The sequence below is a fragment of the Pseudophryne corroboree genome, chromosome 6 (assembly GCF_028390025.1).
Source record: "Pseudophryne corroboree isolate aPseCor3 chromosome 6, aPseCor3.hap2, whole genome shotgun sequence".
Classification (NCBI taxonomy): Eukaryota; Metazoa; Chordata; class Amphibia; order Anura; family Myobatrachidae; genus Pseudophryne; species Pseudophryne corroboree.
Window position 1 is genome coordinate 334,996,941 of NC_086449.1, and position 20,841 is coordinate 335,017,781.

Genomic DNA, 20,841 nt, shown 5'->3' on the forward strand with positions numbered 1-20,841 from the left:
CCCATTATAGTAACTAATGAACAGCTCTGGGGTGTAGTCACAGGGTGTGTAAATGATGTGCAAAAACAGATTTCCTCCCCCCCAGACAAACATTTCAAAGGAGGTTTTCTTGCTGAAAGGAACATTTAATGTCAGACGTGAGGTGCAGCATCACCCAAACACAGACCCCTCTGTCTGCCGTACTCACTCCCAGACACACCCAGATGGAAAAAGTGATCCTGCAGCGGGCCAGAGATTCAGTGTGCCCCCCCCCCACACACACACACACACACACACACACACCTCCTACAACTGCCTGTCAGTGAGATGTTATGAATGAGCAGAACTAGAACCTGTTGAAGTCACCAGGTCATTACTGCCCAGGGGCACTGACCTCTTAAACAATAAAACATGTTACTGTCATGGAGATAGCTGCTACTACTTGGCACATACTGTAGGATTCTAACTGCTAAAAATGTCACTGACATTGGGTTAAGTTTAGTAAGTGAAGAGCTATGATATATGACAGGGCTTTTCAGCACTCGCCCTTGGTGGCCACGTAGAAGCCTTTTACATTGCAACAGTTGTAGTTTTAAAATTTGAGCACAACTAATATAGTGGGTCCTAGTTTTGACAATTATAACTTTTGTTGCCACTAGTTGCGGCAATAAGAAAACTAACTACAGCCAGCATACTCTATATCACTGAGCATATGCAGAAACTGCATCCCCCAATTTACCAACAATCAAAATCCCGACGGTCAAAATACCGACAGCAATTGACCGACAGTCAAAATCCTAACAAGGTCAAAATGCCGACATGGTCAAAATACTGGCATTTAAAATACCGACATGGTTAAAATACCAACATTTATAATGTCTACAGGTCAAAAAGTCGACATGAGTTTTTTCATGATTTTTTCATTGAAACCGACTTGTTCATACTTTACCATCCCAGTGGACCTGGAGGGGGAAAATAATAGTGTGCCGAGCGCAGCGAGCCATGTGAGGACGCGGTACACTTATATGGTGTCCATGTTGACCTATGTCGACATACACACCAAAAACAATGAAAAACTTGTGTCGACTTTTTGACCTGTCGACATTTTAAATGTCAGTATTTTGACCTTGTTGGTATTTTGTCCACGTCGGGATTTTGACCATGTCATGACCATGTCCTTCATGCCCTATTTGTGACCCAGTTCACATCAATTGCTGTTCCCTATTGGTGTGAGTACGTGTGCATCGCTGCTGTCTGGGGCTAACAAGTGGGAGAAGGGAGGACGCTATATACGGCGGCTGGAAGACGGGAGCTCAATTGGCTGACAGGCGCCTGCGGTGCGCCGAGCTCCGGGTGCCGGACTCTATCCTCCAAAGCCAGAAGGTGTGTGCACCGCTTCTGTGAGGCTGACAAGCGGGAGACGGAGGACGCCACTTGCGGTGGCTGAAAAATGGGAGCCTTATCAGCAACTAGGCGCTTGCGGTGCGCCGAGCCCCGGGTGCCCGACTTCATCCTCCAGGACTTGAAGGACAATTCTCCCCTAGTGAGAACCTAACCTACTGTGAGCACACGGATAATTCCCTGCATTGGTAAAAAAAAACTCCATCCATGCTTTATTGTATGATATCCAATTCAGGGGACAACATATAGCATACCATATGGGACTGTCCTATTTAGGAATAAAATAAGGACATTAACATTTCTACAATTATCAGATTAGTCCACTGTGGTAAATTATAGAAATATAGATATATGATCCACCTCTTATGCTTAATTATTATTATTTTTATTTTTATATTATTGGGGATTTTATATGCGCATATGAATTTTTGATGTTATTATTTTTTATATGATTGATTTTATAGATATTAAAAAAATCATAAAGTAACTATTGTATTGAGTACATTCATGTCCTGTTGCCTCAATTTGATTTTATCAGCGCAAGGGGATATACATTTTTTTTGCAGTTATACATCTGGTTTGCACCAGGTGTAATCTTTTGGCTATATCCACAAGCCAATTTACCTTCGCTGCTTTATGTGATTTTTAGAACATATGGGTTCTTATTACGGTGTATAAATCAATATTTATATTGAAGTTGTTTGTATAGCACCAGACACAGATAGTGTTTTCTAACATGTCAGGATTTCATCCGTCTGTCAATTGCTGTCGGGATTTTGACCATTGGGATTTTGACTGTAGGTATTTCATACCGATCCCCCAATAGGAGCTTGTCCCTGCAAAGTGTAAAAGTAATGTGATCGCATTAGCGGGTTTGGTAATAGTCAGAAGACCACACATGTGCAGTAGAACAGCCAGGTCCTGAACCTGGAAGTATAGTGGTCACAGGGATGAGCGAGCGGAATGGAACCTATAGATTCCTCTCTCAGAAAAGTGCAACCCATAAGATACAATGACTAACACCACTCTCTATCTTGGTAAATTTGCCATTTTAGCAGCAGCAACAGAAACTGTAGGCCAATCTTATGATTTTAAACAGGGAACGGCAGTAGATATCTACGTTATCTTCTGAAGTCACCTGTATATACAGTACATTCCAGTGACGTGCGGTGGGGTAAATGGCTGGGGAGGCACTGGCTAGTTTCACAGCCAGATTTATACTAGAGATGAGCGGGTTCGGTTTCTCTGAATCCGAACCCGCCAGAACTTCATGTTTTTTTTCACGGGTCCGAGCGACTCGGATCTTCCCGCCTTGCTCGGTTAACCCGAGCGCGCCCGAACGTCATCATGACGCTGTCGGATTCTCGCGAGGCTCGGATTCTATCGCGAGACTCGGATTCTATATAAGGAGCCGCGCGTCGCCGCCATTTTCACACGTGCATTGAGATTGATAGGGAGAGGACGTGGCTGGCGTCCTCTCCGTTTAGACACTTGATTTACTAATTTTGGGGAGCATTAGGAGTACTCAGTAGTGTACAGTGCAGAGTTTTGCTGATAGTGACCAGTGACCACCACTTTTATTTATAATCCGTTCTCTGCCTGAAAAAAGCGATACACAGCACACAGTGACTCAGTCACATACATACCATATCTGTGTGCACTGCTCAGGCTCAGGCCAGTGTGCTGCATCATCTATATATATTATATATCTGTCTGACTGCTCAGCTCACACAGCTTATAATTGTGGGGGAGACTGGGGAGCACTACTGCAGTGCCAGTTATAGGTTATAGCAGGAGCCAGGAGTACATAATATTATATTAAAATTAAACAGTGCACACTTTTGCTGCAGGAGTGCCACTGCCAGTGTGACTAGTGACCAGTGACCTGACCACCAGTATATAATATTAGTAGTATACTATCTCTTTATCAACCAGTCTATATTAGCAGCAGACACAGTACAGTGCGGTAGTTCACGGCTGTGGCTACCTCTGTGTCGGCACTCGGCAGCCCGTCCATAATTGTATATACCAGTGACCTAACCGTGGTTTTTTTTTCTTTCTTTATACATACATACTAGTTACGAGTATACTATCTCTTTATCAACCAGTCTATATATTAGCAGCAGACACAGTACAGTGCGGTAGTTCACGGCTGTGGCTACCTCTGTGTCGGCACTCGGCAGCCCGTCCATAATTGTATATACCACCTAACCGTGGTTTTTTTTTCTTTCTTTATACATACATACTAGTTACGAGTATACTATCTCTTTATCAACCAGTCTATATATTAGCAGCAGACACAGTACAGTGCGGTAGTTCACGGCTGTGGCTACCTCTGTGTCGGCACTCGGCAGCCCGTCCATAATTGTATATACCACCTAACCGTGGTTTTTTTTTCTTTCTTTATACATACATACTAGTTACGAGTATACTATCTCTTTATCAACCAGTCTATATATTAGCAGCAGACACAGTACAGTGCGGTAGTTCACGGCTGTGGCTACCTCTGTGTCGGCACTCGGCAGCCCGTCCATAATTGTATATACCACCTAACCGTGGTTTTTTTTTCTTTCTTTATACATACATACTAGTTACGAGTATACTATCTCTTTATCAACCAGTCTATATATTAGCAGCAGACACAGTACAGTGCGGTAGTTCACGGCTGTGGCTACCTCTGTGTCGGCACTCGGCAGCCCGTCCATAATTGTATATACCACCTAACCGTGGTTTTTTTTTCTTTCTTTATACATACATACTAGTTACGAGTATACTATCTCTTTATCAACCAGTCTATATATTAGCAGCAGACACAGTACAGTGCGGTAGTTCACGGCTGTGGCTACCTCTGTGTCGGCACTCGGCAGCCCGTCCATAATTGTATATACCACCTAACCGTGGTTTTTTTTTCTTTCTTTATACATACATACTAGTTACGAGTATACTATCTCTTTATCAACCAGTCTATATATTAGCAGCAGACACAGTACAGTGCGGTAGTTCACGGCTGTGGCTACCTCTGTGTCGGCACTCGGCAGCCCGTCCATAATTGTATATACCACCTAACCGTGGTTTTTTTTTCTTTCTTTATACATACATACTAGTTACGAGTATACTATCTCTTTATCAACCAGTCTATATATTAGCAGCAGACACAGTACAGTGCGGTAGTTCACGGCTGTGGCTACCTCTGTGTCGGCACTCGGCAGCCCGTCCATAATTGTATATACCACCTAACCGTGGTTTTTTTTCTTTCTTTATACATACATACTAGTTACGAGTATACTATCTCTTTATCAACCAGTCTATATATTAGCAGCAGACACAGTACAGTGCGGTAGTTCACGGCTGTGGCTACCTCTGTGTCGGCACTCGGCAGCCCGTCCATAATTGTATACTAGTATCCAATCCATCCATCTCCATTGTTTACCTGAGGTGCCTTTTAGTTGTGCCTATTAAAATATGGAGAACAAAAATGTTGAGGTTCCAAAATTAGGGAAAGATCAAGATCCACTTCCACCTCGTGCTGAAGCTGCTGCCACTAGTCATGGCCGAGACGATGAAATGCCAGCAACGTCGTCTGCCAAGGCCGATGCCCAATGGCATAGTACAGAGCATGTCAAAACCAAAACACCAAATATCAGTAAAAAAAGGACTCCAAAACCTAAAATAAAATTGTCGGAGGAGAAGCGTAAACTTGCCAATATGCCATTTACCACACGGAGTGGCAAGGAACGGCTGAGGCCCTGGCCTATGTTCATGGCTAGTGGTTCAGCTTCACATGAGGATGGAAGCACTCAGCCTCTCGCTAGAAAACTGAAAAGACTCAAGCTGGCAAAAGCACCGCAAAGAACTGTGCGTTCTTTGAAATCCCAAATCCACAAGGAGAGTCCAATTGTGTCGGTTGCGATGCCTGACCTTCCCAACACTGGACGTGAAGAGCATGCGCCTTCCACCATTTGCACGCCCCCTGCAAGTGCTGGAAGGAGCACCCGCAGTCCAGTTCCTGATAGTCAGATTGAAGATGTCAGTGTTGAAGTACACCAGGATGAGGAGGATATGGGTGTTGCTGGCGCTGGGGAGGAAATTGACCAGGAGGATTCTGATGGTGAGGTGGTTTGTTTAAGTCAGGCACCCGGGGAGACACCTGTTGTCCGTGGGAGGAATATGGCCGTTGACATGCCAGGTGAAAATACCAAAAAAATCAGCTCTTCGGTGTGGAGGTATTTCACCAGAAATGCGGACAACAGGTGTCAAGCCGTGTGTTCCCTTTGTCAAGCTGTAATAAGTAGGGGTAAGGACGTTAACCACCTCGGAACATCCTCCCTTATACGTCACCTGCAGCGCATTCATAATAAGTCAGTGACAAGTTCAAAAACTTTGGGTGACAGCGGAAGCAGTCCACTGACCAGTAAATCCCTTCCTCTTGTAACCAAGCTCACGCAAACCACCCCACCAACTCCCTCAGTGTCAATTTCCTCCTTCCCCAGGAATGCCAATAGTCCTGCAGGCCATGTCACTGGCAAGTCTGACGAGTCCTCTCCTGCCTGGGATTCCTCCGATGCATCCTTGCGTGTAACGCCTACTGCTGCTGGCGCTGCTGTTGTTGCCGCTGGGAGTCGATGGTCATCCCAGAGGGGAAGTCGTAAGCCCACTTGTACTACTTCCAGTAAGCAATTGACTGTTCAACAGTCCTTTGCGAGGAAGATGAAATATCACAGCAGTCATCCTACTGCAAAGCGGATAACTGAGTCCTTGACAACTATGTTGGTGTTAGACGTGCGTCCGGTATCCGCCGTTAGTTCACAGGGAACTAGACAATTTATTGAGGCAGTGTGCCCCCGTTACCAAATACCATCTAGGTTCCACTTCTCTAGGCAGGCGATACCGAGAATGTACACGGACGTCAGAAAAAGACTCACCAGTCTCCTAAAAAATGCAGTTGTACCCAATGTCCACTTAACCACGGACATGTGGACAAGTGGAGCAGGGCAGGGTCAGGACTATATGACTGTGACAGCCCACTGGGTAGATGTATGGACTCCCGCCGCAAGAACAGCAGCGGCGGCACCAGTAGCAGCATCTCGCAAACGCCAACTCTTTCCTAGGCAGGCTACGCTTTGTATCACCGCTTTCCAGAATACGCACACAGCTGAAAACCTCTTACGGCAACTGAGGAAGATCATCGCGGAATGGCTTACCCCAATTGGACTCTCCTGTGGATTTGTGGCATCGGACAACGCCAGCAATATTGTGTGTGCATTAAATATGGGCAAATTCCAGCACGTCCCATGTTTTGCACATACCTTGAATTTGGTGGTGCAGAATTTTTTAAAAAACGACAGGGGCGTGCAAGAGATGCTGTCGGTGGCCAGAAAAATTGCGGGACACTTTCGGCGTACAGGCACCACGTACAGAAGACTGGAGCACCACCAAAAACGACTGAACCTGCCCTGCCATCATCTGAAGCAAGAAGTGGTAACGAGGTGGAATTCAACCCTCTATATGCTTCAGAGGTTGGAGGAGCAGCAAAAGGCCATTCAAGCCTATACAATTGAGCACGATATAGGAGATGGAATGCACCTGTCTCAAGTGCAGTGGAGAATGATTTCATCGTTGTGCAAGGTTCTGATGCCCTTTGAACTTGCCACACGTGAAGTCAGTTCAGACACTGCCAGCCTGAGTCAGGTCATTCCCCTCATCAGGCTTTTGCAGAAGAAGCTGGAGGCATTGAAGAAGGAGCTAAAAGGGAGCGATTCCGCTAGGCATGTGGGACTTGTGGATGCAGCCCTTAATTCGCTTAACAAGGATTCACGGGTGGTCAATCTGTTGAAATCAGAGCACTACATTTTGGCCACCGTGCTCGATCCTAGATTTAAAGCCTACCTTGGATCTCTCTTTCCGGCAGACACAGGTCTGCTGGGGTTGAAAGACCTGCTGGTGACAAAATTGTCAAGTCAAGCGGAACGCGACCTGTCAACATCTCCTCCTTCACATTCTCCCGCAACTGGGGGTGCGAGGAAAAGGCTCAGAATTCCGAGCCCACCCGCTGGCGGTGATGCAGGGCAGTCTGGAGCGACTGCTGATGCTGACATCTGGTCCGGACTGAAGGACCTGACAACGATTACGGACATGTCGTCTACTGTCACTGCATATGATTCTCTCAACATTGATAGAATGGTGGAGGATTATATGAGTGACCGCATCCAAGTAGGCACGTCACACAGTCCGTACTTATACTGGCAGGAAAAAGAGGCAATTTGGAGGCCCTTGCACAAACTGGCTTTATTCTACCTAAGTTGCCCTCCCACAAGTGTGTACTCCGAAAGAGTGTTTAGTGCCGCCGCTCACCTTGTCAGCAATCGGCGTACGAGGTTACATCCAGAAAATGTGGAGAAGATGATGTTCATTAAAATGAATTATAATCAATTCCTCCGCGGAGACATTGACCAGCAGCAATTGCCTCCACAAAGTACACAGGGAGCTGAGATGGTGGATTCCAGTGGGGACGAATTGATAATCTGTGAGGAGGGGGATGTACACGGTGATATATCGGAGGGTGAAGATGAGGTGGACATCTTGCCTCTGTAGAGCCAGTTTGTGCAAGGAGAGATTAATTGCTTCTTTTTTGGGGGGGGGTCCAAACCAACCCGTCATATCAGTCACAGTCGTGTGGCAGACCCTGTCACTGAAATGATGGGTTGGTTAAAGTGTGCATGTCCTGTTTTGTTTATACAACATAAGGGTGGGTGGGAGGGCCCAAGGACAATTCCATCTTGCACCTCTTTTTTCTTTTCTTTTTCTTTGCATCATGTGCTGATTGGGGAGGGTTTTTTGGAAGGGACATCCTGCGTGACACTGCAGTGCCACTCCTAGATGGGCCCGGTGTTTGTGTCGGCCACTAGGTTCGCTAATCTTACTCACACAGTCAGCTACCTCATTGCGCCTCTTTTTTTCTTTGCGTCATGTGCTGTTTGGGGAGGGTTTTTTGGAAGGGACATCCTGCGTGACACTGCAGTGCCACTCCTAGATGGGCCCGGTGTTTGTGTCGGCCACTAGGGTCGCTAATCTTACTCACACAGCTACCTCATTGCGCCTCTTTTTTTCTTTGCGTCATGTGCTGTTTGGGGAGGGTTTTTTGGAAGGGACATCCTGCGTGACACTGCAGTGCCACTCCTAGATGTGCCCGGTGTTTGTGTCGGCCACTAGGGTCGCTAATCTTACTCACACAGCTACCTCATTGCGCCTCTTTTTTTCTTTGCGTCATGTGCTGTTTGGGGAGGGTTTTTTGGAAGGGACATCCTGCGTGACACTGCAGTGCCACTCCTAGATGGGCCCGGTGTTTGTGTCGGCCACTAGGGTCGCTAATCTTACTCACACAGCTACCTCATTGCGCCTCTTTTTTTCTTTGCGTCATGTGCTGTTTGGGGAGGGTTTTTTGGAAGGGACATCCTGCGTGACACTGCAGTGCCACTCCTAGATGGGCCCGGTGTTTGTGTCGGCCACTAGGGTCGCTAATCTTACTCACACAGTCAGCTACCTCATTGCGCCTCTTTTTTTCTTTGCGTCATGTGCTGTTTGGGGAGGGTTTTTTGGAAGGGCCATCCTGCGTGACACTGCAGTGCCACTCCTAGATGGGCCCGGTGTTTGTGTCGGCCACTAGGGTCGCTAATCTTACTCACACAGCTACCTCATTGCGCCTCTTTTTTTCTTTGCGTCATGTGCTGTTTGGGGAGGGTTTTTTGGAAGGGCCATCCTGCGTGACACTGCAGTGCCACTCCTAGATGGGCCCGGTGTTTGTGTCGGCCACTAGGGTCGCTAATCTTACTCACACAGCTACCTCATTGCGCCTCTTTTTTTCTTTGCGTCATGTGCTGTTTGGGGAGGGTTTTTTGGAAGGGACATCCTGCGTGACACTGCAGTGCCACTCCTAGATGGGCCCGGTGTTTGTGTCGGCCACTAGGGTCGCTTATCTTACTCACACAGCGACCTCGGTGCAAATTTTAGGACTAAAAATAATATTGTGAGGTGTGAGGTATTCAGAATAGACTGAAAATGAGTGTAAATTATGGTTTTTGAGGTTAATAATACTTTGGGATCAAAATGACCCCCAAATTCTATGATTTAAGCTGTTTTTTAGTGTTTTTGGAAAAAAACACCCGAATCCAAAACACACCCGAATCCGACAAAAATAATTCGGTGAGGTTTTGCCAAAACGCGTTCGAACCCAAAACACGGCCGCGGAACCGAACCCAAAACCAAAACACAAAACCCGAAAAATTTCAGGCGCTCATCTCTAATTTATACCCCTTTCAGATCACTAGCAATAACCTGGGTTATTGCACATTAACGTCCAGCAACCCGAGCTGAGGCGCAGTCTGAAAGGAGCCAGTTGAAACCCAGGATTTTAACTCGGGTAGCGACTAGTATTGAACGTGGCTTCAACCCGGGTCACGGTGCAGTGTGAATGTGTAAGCTGGGTCGATGCAAAGCCGGTGCTTGGAGATGATGTCAGAGTTTTCACTATAAAAATTATTAGAATAATACAAAGCAGATATTTAAAATATCTTTTTTTGTATTTTTGATGTCATTTTTATAGTCAAAACTTTGGAGTATGACAGGAGGGCTCTGCCTCACCTGCCTGCACGTCACTGCTATATTCCTGTGATGTTTACTATTTGCAGGTACCCTCCAAAAATGTCTGTTTGCAGGGAATATCCGCAAATTTTATTTGATAACTATGCCTCTTAATAATTATGGCAAGTCCACGAAAATGGCTGTTTTCTGGGGATATCCCACAAAAACGGTTTGATAAATTGTCTGGGGCTTAATTTGTCCTGATTTTGTAGCCTCCTTCTCTACTCTCATCTGCACACTTGCTGTGCAAAGTGGGCGGGGCTATGATGCAATATCACGTCATCATTGCCCTGTCTTCGCTTTACAATATTGGCATTGTATAGCGAGGGGCAGGGATGCGATGATGCGATCATGCCTCCACGCCCCCACACCGCCCACCTATGCCGATGCCCCCACTCCTCGTGAGCCGACTTTGTTGCCTCCTCCCGGAGGAAGCAGCCAGGAAGTCAACAAGCATGTTTATCATTGAGATTAATGGCAGGTATGAAAATTATGTGAAAAATATAAATGAAAAAATCTCTAGGTTCACCCACTGTTTTATTTCTTTATAGGGTTTTCATCTGAATGATCCAACAGAAACAGGGCCGGATTATAGGAGGGACAACAGGGGCAGTTGTGGACAGGTAGGCTGCTGCAGGCTCCTCCCACCAGAGTCACATGGCAGCCTGCACGGAGAGCTCTGCTGGCCCGGGATCATCCATCCATGACACCCCATCCGGGACTTACACAGGAGCAGCCCGGTAGTGTGTCGAGGGGGCTACAGATGTGTATTGTTAGAAGAACAGAGGGGAGGTAGCTGTGCAGTTTATATGTCCGGGGGGGGGGGGGGGGCTGGTGTGTAGTATTAAATGTACGGGGCAGGGGGCAGTAAAGCTGGTGTATAGTATTAAATGTACGAGGGGGGGCAGTGAGGCTCGTGTGTAGTATTAAATGTATGGGGGGACAGTGAGGCTGGTGTGTAGTATTAAATGTATGGGGGGGAGTGAGGCTGGTGTGTAGTATTAAATGTATGGGGGGCAGTGAGGCTGGTGTGTAGTATTAAATGTATGGGGGGGCAGTGAGGCTGGTGTGTAGTATTAAATGTATGGGGGGGCAGTGAGGCTGGTGTGTAGTATTAAATGTATGGGGGGCCAGTGAGGCTGGTGTGTAGTATTAAATGTATGGAGGGCACAGCTGTGAGTGTTATACTGTATGTACAGGGAGGCTTATGGGGGGATGTGTGTAGTATTATATGTATGGAGGGGAGCTGTGTAATGTTATGTGTACAGGGGGGTCTGGTATGTAGTATTTTATGTACAGGGGACAGCTGTGTAATGTTATATGTATAGGGGAGCACTTTAATAGTTAAATTGATAGGGGCCCCCCAAGTTTGTTGCCCATGGGCCCTCACAGACCTTAATCCCTGAACAGAAATCAAGATTTATTTAGTAAACAGAACACACACAGTATCCTATAAGTAATAGAAACTAATCAGATATTCACTTTCCTAACTAAGCATGTTTTCAAGTCTGCTCACAGAATTACAAGTGAAATAATTAGTAACACCTGTGGATCTTTCAAAATGTGTCAGTCAGTGATGAATACATCCGGCAAGGAGATTGGAAAACATGCACTGTTCGAGTTCTCTGTGCACTGATATCTCACTGGTTGCCATGCAAACAATAAAGCACCTCATTAGTTTTTGTTCATTATATTATGACATAAATGCCATTTGGGGTTGAAAAATGCAAGTTAAAAATGCAAGGTGTGAACTCACATCAAAAATGAATTCAGCAACTATCAAATCCACATCATCTCTCAATTTGGGATTAATACAGAAACGTTTTTACATCTTAAAATGACAGTAATATTTCAGATGTATCTACCATGGTGTTAGACTGAATATACAGTTGATAAATGTCTTTTACCAAATGTCACAAATTGTAATGCCATTCTACCGAAGGTATGAAATGGCTTGAAATAGAAAAACATATTTGACATGAGGTGCTGTAGGTGATCATACCACAGAGGAATAGGTGAGGACATGCATTTGGGTTTGGGGAAGTGTTCCAGCCCAGATCCATTCAGAAGGCGATATATATACATTTTGTAGACAGTGTATTTGTCAACAGTCATTGGGCCTAATTCAGACCTGATCCCCGGCACAAGTACAAAAGCATTGCACAGCGGAGATGCTTTTGTACTGGAAGAGCAGCTCCCTACCAGCGCAGCTCCTGCACACTGGCAGGGAGCTACTGTCACTGCCTGGGTTGCAGCGGATGCGTGTTACGTCACTCAGCCGACACGGTCCGCCCCACCCCCAATGGACTGGGCACGCCTGTGTTGCCTGGACTGCGCCCCCTAAATGGCGGCCGAACGCCGCCGGCCCACCCCCTCCCACCCAGTGACCGCCTCTGCCTGTTAATCAGGCAGAGGTGATTGCAGGGCTAAGACAGCCGTCGGCTGTCTGGCATGTGCCGGCGCACTGCGGCGCCGGCGCATGCGCAGTTCAGACCTGATCGCTGTGTGCAAAAACGCACAGCACTAATCAGGTCTGAATTAGGCCCCTTATGTCGTCAGAAGAATGCTGACACACTTGTAATGTTAGTTAAAGCATTTTAACTGTGACGACCTTATAACTTTAAACATGATTGCAATTGGTAATGCGTCAAAATGAAGGCATACTTGCCTACTTTTGAAAAAGCATTTCAGGGAGATTGTGAAAGTAACGCCTATCAGCGCGGACGTGTATTGATCCATCTGAGGCGTGTCATAAAAATGGCTTACATCCAAATGTAAATGAGCCCCAAAGTTAGTAAGATCTACTTGCTGAAGAAAAGACACTGATATTTTGCAGGATTTGTTCATGTATTGTGTTTTATAAGAGCTTCCATATACTGTACGTGGCCACGAGAAACCTTATTTAAAATGCATGTAGCCATAGGGATCATTGAGGTAAATGTATTATGCGGCCTTATGGGGTAGAAGCAGTATCAGCTGACCGTATGTACTTTCGACAGCTGCAGGTGGCGATGCCCATACACCACAGCAGGAACACAGCTGTCCCTGGCTGTGAAGGGTGCCGGCTCCGGACTGCGCAGGGGATCTCGCGTGAGTAGTGGAGCTAGCCGGGCAGGGAGACACAGCGCATCAGCACTTAGCGTATGTGCTGCGTGCTCAGGGGGCATCACCGGAGGGGGGAGCTATTGCTACCCTGCTTCCGCAGACAAGATGTTTACACGGGATGTAGTTAATATCCCAGTGGTGGGGATCCCGGCGATCAGAATACCGACGCTGGGATCCTGACAGCCGAGAATGCCGACCGTTGAGCCAGGGCTATTTACCCGATACCCATAGAGTGGAAATAGAACCTGTGGCAAGCGCAGTGAGCCACCAAGCCTGCAAGGGGCTTTCTAGCGCTTGTCCCGCTATCGGCATTCTGTCGGCCGGGATCCCGGTGTCGGTATGCTGACCTCCGGTCACCGGGATTCCATCCCCAACCCGTTTATACATCTTGTCGATGTCCCTTCCTGCTTCGCCTTGGTAATGAGGTGAAGCAGGCAGTGTTATATTGTGCCGCTATAATACATTTACCCCATTGTCCCATTGTGCCTCATAACCTATTTTTCCCACAAGAATGTAACAACTACATAATGGGGATAAGGTGCAATTAGGGAGATTGCTGGTCTATTCAGGGAGTCATAGAGTTTGCTGCTATTTGAGGGAGTTTCCTGCAGAATGCGGGAGGGTAGGCAACTATGGGTTAAAGTTATAGGGCCTAATTCTGAGTTGCACGCTCAGCGTGCTCACAGTTGACCAATGTTTTAAGTACCATGCCCACAGTTGGCCAATGTTTTAAGTATTGCGCATATGTCTGAGTTGCACTGCGAACACATTCCGATTGTTACTGCTCTAAAACACAGATTGTGGAGAGTGTGGATTTTAGTAGGCGTCCTTGGGAGGTAACAGGGGTGTGGTTAGGGAGAGGTTGGCATGTCGCTGACAGTGGCTGTGTCTAGAGATGCAGAACCGTTCACACAGCACATCGCACTCAGATGGAGAAACTGTGCCTGCCAAAGGGTTGGTGCAAGTTTTAATGGTGCTTCCGATGGTGGTCTAAAGACACACCAAGACAGATTTGCACGTTGCATGTGGGGACATCTCAGTTTTGAAGAAATAGTCTGCAGCATTAGCAACTCTAAATCAGGTCCATAATGCTGACCCAGTGAAAATTGACTGTCGACATATTCACCGCCGACATACTATTTCTCATTCAGAAGTATTCTGTTCAAACAAAAGCCTATTCAATGTATGAATTCATTGACAAAAGATTAGGGCAAATACCAAACCAAGGCCCCCATTTATCAAGCCTTGGAGAGTGATAAATTGCACGGTGATAAAGTACCAACCAATCAGCTCTTAACTTCCATGTCACAGGCTGTGTTTGAAAAATGACAGGAGCTGGTTGGTTGGTACTTTATCACAATGCAATTTATTACTCTCCAAGGTTTGATTAATCTGGGCCCAAATATGAACTACAATTCTACTGAATCTCAGAAGTCTGTGCCACTGGGATATTAGTGGTCCTGCTGGACAAATGGCTCCATACCCCCTCCACATGAATGCAGTGTATGCTAGCACAGAGTAGTGAAAAGAACAGAACAGGATTTGCTAGTATACTATATGACATCACAGGACAACAGCAGATAATGCTATATAGGGAGAGAGCTGCCTGTTGTCTGGATGTGGTACATCTTCTGTGGGTTGTGGAATGCACTAAATGAACACTTCCCCTACATATCTGTCCCTCTGGAGTCATGCTTGTCATCAGGCCTCACTAGTAACACATTTTATATCTCCCCCCTACTGGATTACAAATGGAAATATCCGGTTGTTGGGATACTAATGATGCAACACGTGTTCCTGTGTGAGATAGCCACAAGGCAGGCAGAATTAGGGAGAGATGAGGATAGGCTTAGGAAGTAGTGTTCTCCAGTGGAGCAACATAATGTAAAGATTTGAATATCATCCAAAGATGAAAGGATGAGAGCTTGTGGAGTAAATTCATGGGTTTGGATGTATGGGCAGCAAGGTAAATATAATATACGTATAAGATACGTGGCTTCAGCAAAGGAACTATAGGGCCTGACTGCAAGCAAAGCCAAAGAGCACACAACTGGGCAAAATCATGTTGCACAGCAGGTGGTGCTGACATGACGTGCTGAGCCTGAGAGATTTAGATTTGGGCAGGTTATATTTTTTTCTGTGCAGGGTAAATACTGGCTGCTTTTGCATATATTCCACAAATACTGGACAGGTTTATTTTTACACTGCAATTCAGATGTCAGTTTGAACACAACCCACCCAAATCTAACTCTCTCTGCACATGTTACATCTGCCCCACCTGCAGTGCAGCATGGTTTTGCCCAGTTGTGTGCTTTTTGGCTTTGCTTGCGGCACTGACTCAAGCAGTTAAACATGTACCCAAGTCTCTATAGAGAGTGGAATAGTAGACAAAAGCTGTAAATTCCATGTACCTTATATCATGACTCATTTCACCCACTGCATAATGGTCTGCTCTTGTCCCTGCCATTTATACTATGGCACGTGTAAAGTGGACGGAAAGAATTAATGTCAGAAAAGATCAACATGAGTGAATTCAATCAGCCCAGAGCACTGCAATAAGAAACACATACACAATAGAACAGACATTCCCAAACGCAGTCGTCAAGGCACCCTAACTGTCCAGGTTTTAAGGATAACCAAGCTTTTGCACAGGTAACTTAATTAGTACCTCAGTCAATTTAATTTAACCATATGTGCTCAGCCATGGATATCCTTAAAACCTGGACTGTTAGCCTAGGTACACACTATACAATTATCTGGCAATTTGGTAATGGATGAAAGCAAATGGTAATCGATTATTTGCTCCCAACAACTGCAAAATAGACAACAGTCGTTCATATAAATTGTACAGGTTTTGTTAGTTTTCCAGTGTTTGGGAGGAAATGGTCGATTGTCATTTGCTCTCATCCATTACCAGATTTTCATTCCAACCAGCCAGATCTGGCAGATTATCAGACAGATAATTGTATAGTGTGTACCTAGCTTTAGGGCGCCTTGAGGACTGCGTTTGGGAACCTCTGTAGTAGGCTAGAACCATGTAAAGAAAGTCATATTAGAAGGTGAAATCTTATGTAGTGTAACAAATCACTGTATACAGAAAACAGTAGGCGGGAGATGTCTGCATATTTGCCACAAGAAGGGCACTTAAGCTTTGATTTATAAAGTACTTGTGTTTATGTTTTGTTGAATTGGCACAACTTAGTATACAAATTATCCCAAAGTACAGTTCACTGTATATAATTACAAACGCCACAAATAACTGAGGAAAAAATACACAGTGAGGTGGTTGTTAACAATTTAGTAGCAAAACGGAGCCAGTAAGGGATCTATACCTCAGAACAAAAGTGGGACAGTTTGGAAGAGGAGTTGCGATCTGAAAGGTATAATGCATTGCAAAAATATTAGTAGTTGCGAATTATTTGTGACTTTACATAGGGAAAGGAACAAATAAGAGATAAATGACATATAACGAATTTACTATCTGGAAGGATTTTTCATCTTTTAAAATGAAAGGAGCACAGTATATAAGAGTTATAAATTATACAGAACAACGGTAGATGGTTGTGTATTTATAGAAAGAGGAGTAAAGTGAGGGATAGCTGTGTATCATAAAGACAGATGAATAGAATGAAAGATCCATTATATATATATATATATATATATATATAGGGAAATACACAGACGCATGGTAGTTAAGTATGATTAGAAGAAAAAGTAATGTTTAGTTATCCAGAAGATACTTGATTACAAGGTGTATAAATAGCCAATATACATCATGGATTATGTGAAAGAAGAAAAGAAGAAGCACCTGCTGGATATGAGAATCAATGACAAGACACAGATTCATTAGCTGAGTTCACGTGTGCTCACTCTAATAAGCTTGGTACACACCAGACAATATGCTCCATGAGTGATATCATCGAACGTTTTCCCTTGAACTTCCCGAAGTCTCGGACAGACAATATTAAGCGTACACACTGAGTGATTTTTACAAATGACCAACAATATACAGGAGTCATCCGATACTAGGGTTTTTTAGCTACTGGGTAGGAATTTCATAGGGGTCGTTCATCATTTGTAGTGTACACACTGGACTATAGGCACCTTACCATTAACGACATAACCAAAATGAACCTGTATGTACAGATGACAGTAGGCCGCGCTCGAGACCCACGGGAGCGGGCATCATTAACAAAATGGTGCATACACACTGGGCAATATTACAAACAATATAACTCAGGAGGGTCAAAATTAGCTATATCATTTCAAATATCACCAGTGTGTAACCAGCTGTATTTTAACGGGAGTGGGCAATAAGCAGCCCCCCAGTTGTTGTGGGACTACACATCCCTGCATGCCCTGCCACAGTATTTAACTTTTCGGGGATGATGGAGTTCAAGACAGAAACACTGCCCTATATGAAGAAATGTAAAGGAGAATTGCTGTGTATGCCACCATAGAGTATTACAATTTTTTGTTAATGCCAAAAGTTTCTTCTTGAGAAATTAAGCAAAGATTATTAAATCAAGGATGGCAAGTGAACACTAAATTGTGTTTACTTGTCATGCTTGCGTTCTCTTTTATAATGATGGACAGGGTTGCGCTTCTGTTTGTCTATATCTTTTATGATTGGCAGCCACAGGCACTGGTTTTGCCTATCACATTGACCATTAATAATTTGGTTTAGTCCTGGACTACAAACCCGTAGCACCCCTGCAAGTGCCCTGTGGCATCCCAGGGTGCTACTGCATCCACTTTGGGAACCTCTGCCATAGATCATTCCTAAATATAGGGATAACAGTATATTGTAGAAGCATGGTCACAGTTAATGAAAGCTGTCAATATTGTACAATGATGCATTCAGAAGTAACTGTGTATAGGAATGACAAGTCTTCTCTGTGTACTGTGGGAAAACAGGCAGCAAGCGATAGCTATGTACAGTACAACTTAGAGCCAACTGGGAGATAGCTACTGTATTCATAGAGTGAGTGATGGATGCGATCACAATGAGGCATAATGTATAACAATCACTGAAGCATCAGAAAGCTGTGTAATACGGATAAGTATAGGAAGAGATAATAAGAATTGTGAATGTTATATAGAGAAAAGGAGTGATAAGTTGCTGGGTACATAAAGAGTGCAGACAAATGAGAAGAAGCGTGTACATTGCACAGTGACAGAGAAGTGAGTTTCTGGAACTAAAAGAAAAATGGGACCAGAATGTGGAATGGTGTATAGATAGTGAGAGGGTGACATATACTATAGCAGGAAAAAGAGGCAGCTGTGCATCACATATACAGCATGAGAGAAGCATGGAGCAGGAGCAGTTCATCTGGTACAGAGAGCTGAGACTGTAGAGCACGCTGTGCAGAATGAAAGGAACTTTCTCTCAAGTTTTGACTTCCCAGAGAATACTCCATCCAGTCCACCCCAGCACCCATCATCTCGCGAACCATTTACCTTCCGATCCCATGTCTTGCAGAACTCCCCCCAGAAGAAGCAGAAGAAGCAGCAAGCAATGTCCTCCAGCCATCATACATCTACTCCTGACTGCAGACACAGAGAGAGTGTGTGAGGGACTCATGTTACACTGGGGTTCCACCCTGTCTGCTTAACCCATCCAATGCACACCGTATGAACAAGTTAGTGTAACTCCTGACGCACACTGTAGCCGTTATACACTGTAAGCTGTGTGCGAGCCATATAGAGGACCATCTGTACTGTATAACTGATACAGATAGCTGTGCTTAAACTGAGAGATATGTGTGTGTAGTAATGCAGGACACTGACAGATATGTGTGTAGTAATGCAGAACACTGACAGAGGTGTGTGCAACAATGCCTGACACTGACATATATGTAGAATACTGTGGATAATTCAAGGGGTCATTTAGGTGCGGTTGTAAGAGCGCTATCATGCATAAAGAACCGATGTTCAGCAATTTGCGCAGAAACTCCTCAGAGATGTATGCAAACAAATGGTTTACGTACATCTCCGATATAAGCTTAACTGCATATGTGCAGGACCGGTACTGAGCATGTGTAGTTCGGGTCTTGCGCCGTCAGACTCAGTGTCCCCTTAGCCACAGCCTAATTGACAGACTGCAGCGTTTTGGAGGTGGAATGGGAACAGAGAGTGCTCTTCAAAATGGGGGTATTTCTGCCATGTTTTTTTGAGGCATGCCGATGCTAGCTTCACTGGTCCTGAAAGCGTGAAATAACTGGCTATCCCGAGTGAGTGAGCGATGTGCATGCAAATGATCTGATGCTGTGTCTTTGGACACAGCAGCGGATCAGAAAAGCATGCAGGAGGTGTCAATGCAGGACACTGATGTGTGTGTAACAATGTGTGACACTGACAGATGTGTGTGTTTAAAGGGTAGTACACGCGGAAAGGGGATGCGGTCAAGATCCCGCCGGACGGGATCCCGATGGTCGGAATACCGACATATTCTCCCTCTGTGGGTGTCCACGGCACCCATAGAGAGAAAATAAATTAGTGTGCCGAGTGTAGCGAGGCACCGTGCTTGCAGCATGGTGAGCGTAGCAAGCCCACAAGGGGATCCCGGTGTTGGTATTCCGACCGTCGGGATCCCGTCCGGCGGGATCTCGTACTGATCCCGGGGGAAGAGATGTGTGCTGAGCGATCTATCACAGACTGCTCAGCACACATCACTCCCCCGCTCAGCACATTGTGGCCAATCTAGCACTGGCAATAGCAATAGAGAGATCTGTACTTAACTTCTAAACAATCTAGTCAGATTGCTTAGATTTTAAGCACGGATCTCTCCGTGCGTACCCCCCTTAACACTGTAGAACACAGGACAGACTAATCTTTCTCAGAGGAGGAAACCCTAACTGCTATTAAGTCCATGAAATTGGCCTCAGCTCCTGGCCCGGATAGTTTTCCAGCCACCTATTACATAAAAATCAGACTCACAGAGCTGTTTAATGCAATCAGGGACACTTGTAAACAATTTGGCTCCCAGTGCAAACACTAAAAAAATCCCCCCCTCCCGTGTACATATGTAAATAATAATGCAGTAATGGGCGTGGCTTTGCTGCAATGGGTGTGGCCTTGCAGGAAAAGGCTACTTTTCATCAAAATAGTGTCACTTACACAGTAATGCCTCTTGCACCACATTAAGCCACCACAGTAATGCCCCTGACACCATATTATGTCCCACACAGTAATGCCCCTGTCACCATATTAAGCACCCACAGTTATGCCCCTGTCATCATATTATGCCACTATTGTTATACGGTGTGCCACAGTACCTGCTTGTTCTCAAGTGGTTCTCCTCATTGTGAGGGGATACCCTGGCCCCCGCCAATGCCGCCGTTCTCTACAGTCCCGGTGGGGGCCACTGTTTTCTTCTGTCCCCAGTTCAAAATATTGAAAATTACCTTCTAAAAATGACCACCTCATTTATCATCCTTAAAAACTGCCTTCTATGAGGCCATTTTGGAAGGGACATTTTGAGTAGAATTCCAGATGGAATGCAGTATCATGCAGCTCGCCCTGCCCTAGAAATACCCACTATCTCTGTTATACATAAGGAGGGTATAGATCCTTCACTCTGTGGCAGTTAATGTCCAATCTCCCTCCTGAATGTTGATCTAAAGATTTTCGCCAAACTTCTTGCAACTAGACTTAATGTTTATCTTCCTCCATTGATCCATCTAGACCAGGTTGGTTTTATTCCTGGCCGTCAAGCAG

The 20,841-nt window shown here is 45.3% G+C and overlaps 1 protein-coding gene and 1 long non-coding RNA gene across 2 annotated transcripts in view; one reads left to right on the forward strand and one right to left on the reverse strand.

Moving 5' to 3' along the window:
- Positions 1-10,805, forward strand: part of LOC134932207 (uncharacterized) — a 134,270-nt gene extending 123,465 nt beyond the window's left edge. The window contains exon 3 of the long non-coding RNA XR_010179263.1: positions 10,569-10,805. This is a non-coding gene — a long non-coding RNA (uncharacterized LOC134932207). The remainder of the gene's footprint in view (positions 1-10,568) is intronic.
- The window catches only part of CSPG4 (chondroitin sulfate proteoglycan 4), a 228,423-nt gene extending 209,762 nt beyond the window's left edge, over positions 1-18,661 (reverse strand). Inside the window, exon 1 of the mRNA XM_063926411.1 lies at positions 18,583-18,661. Within this exon, the coding sequence (XP_063782481.1) occupies positions 18,583-18,658 (76 nt within the window). The 5' untranslated portion in view covers positions 18,659-18,661. The remainder of the gene's footprint in view (positions 1-18,582) is intronic.
- Positions 18,662-20,841: the final 2,180 nt, after the last annotated feature.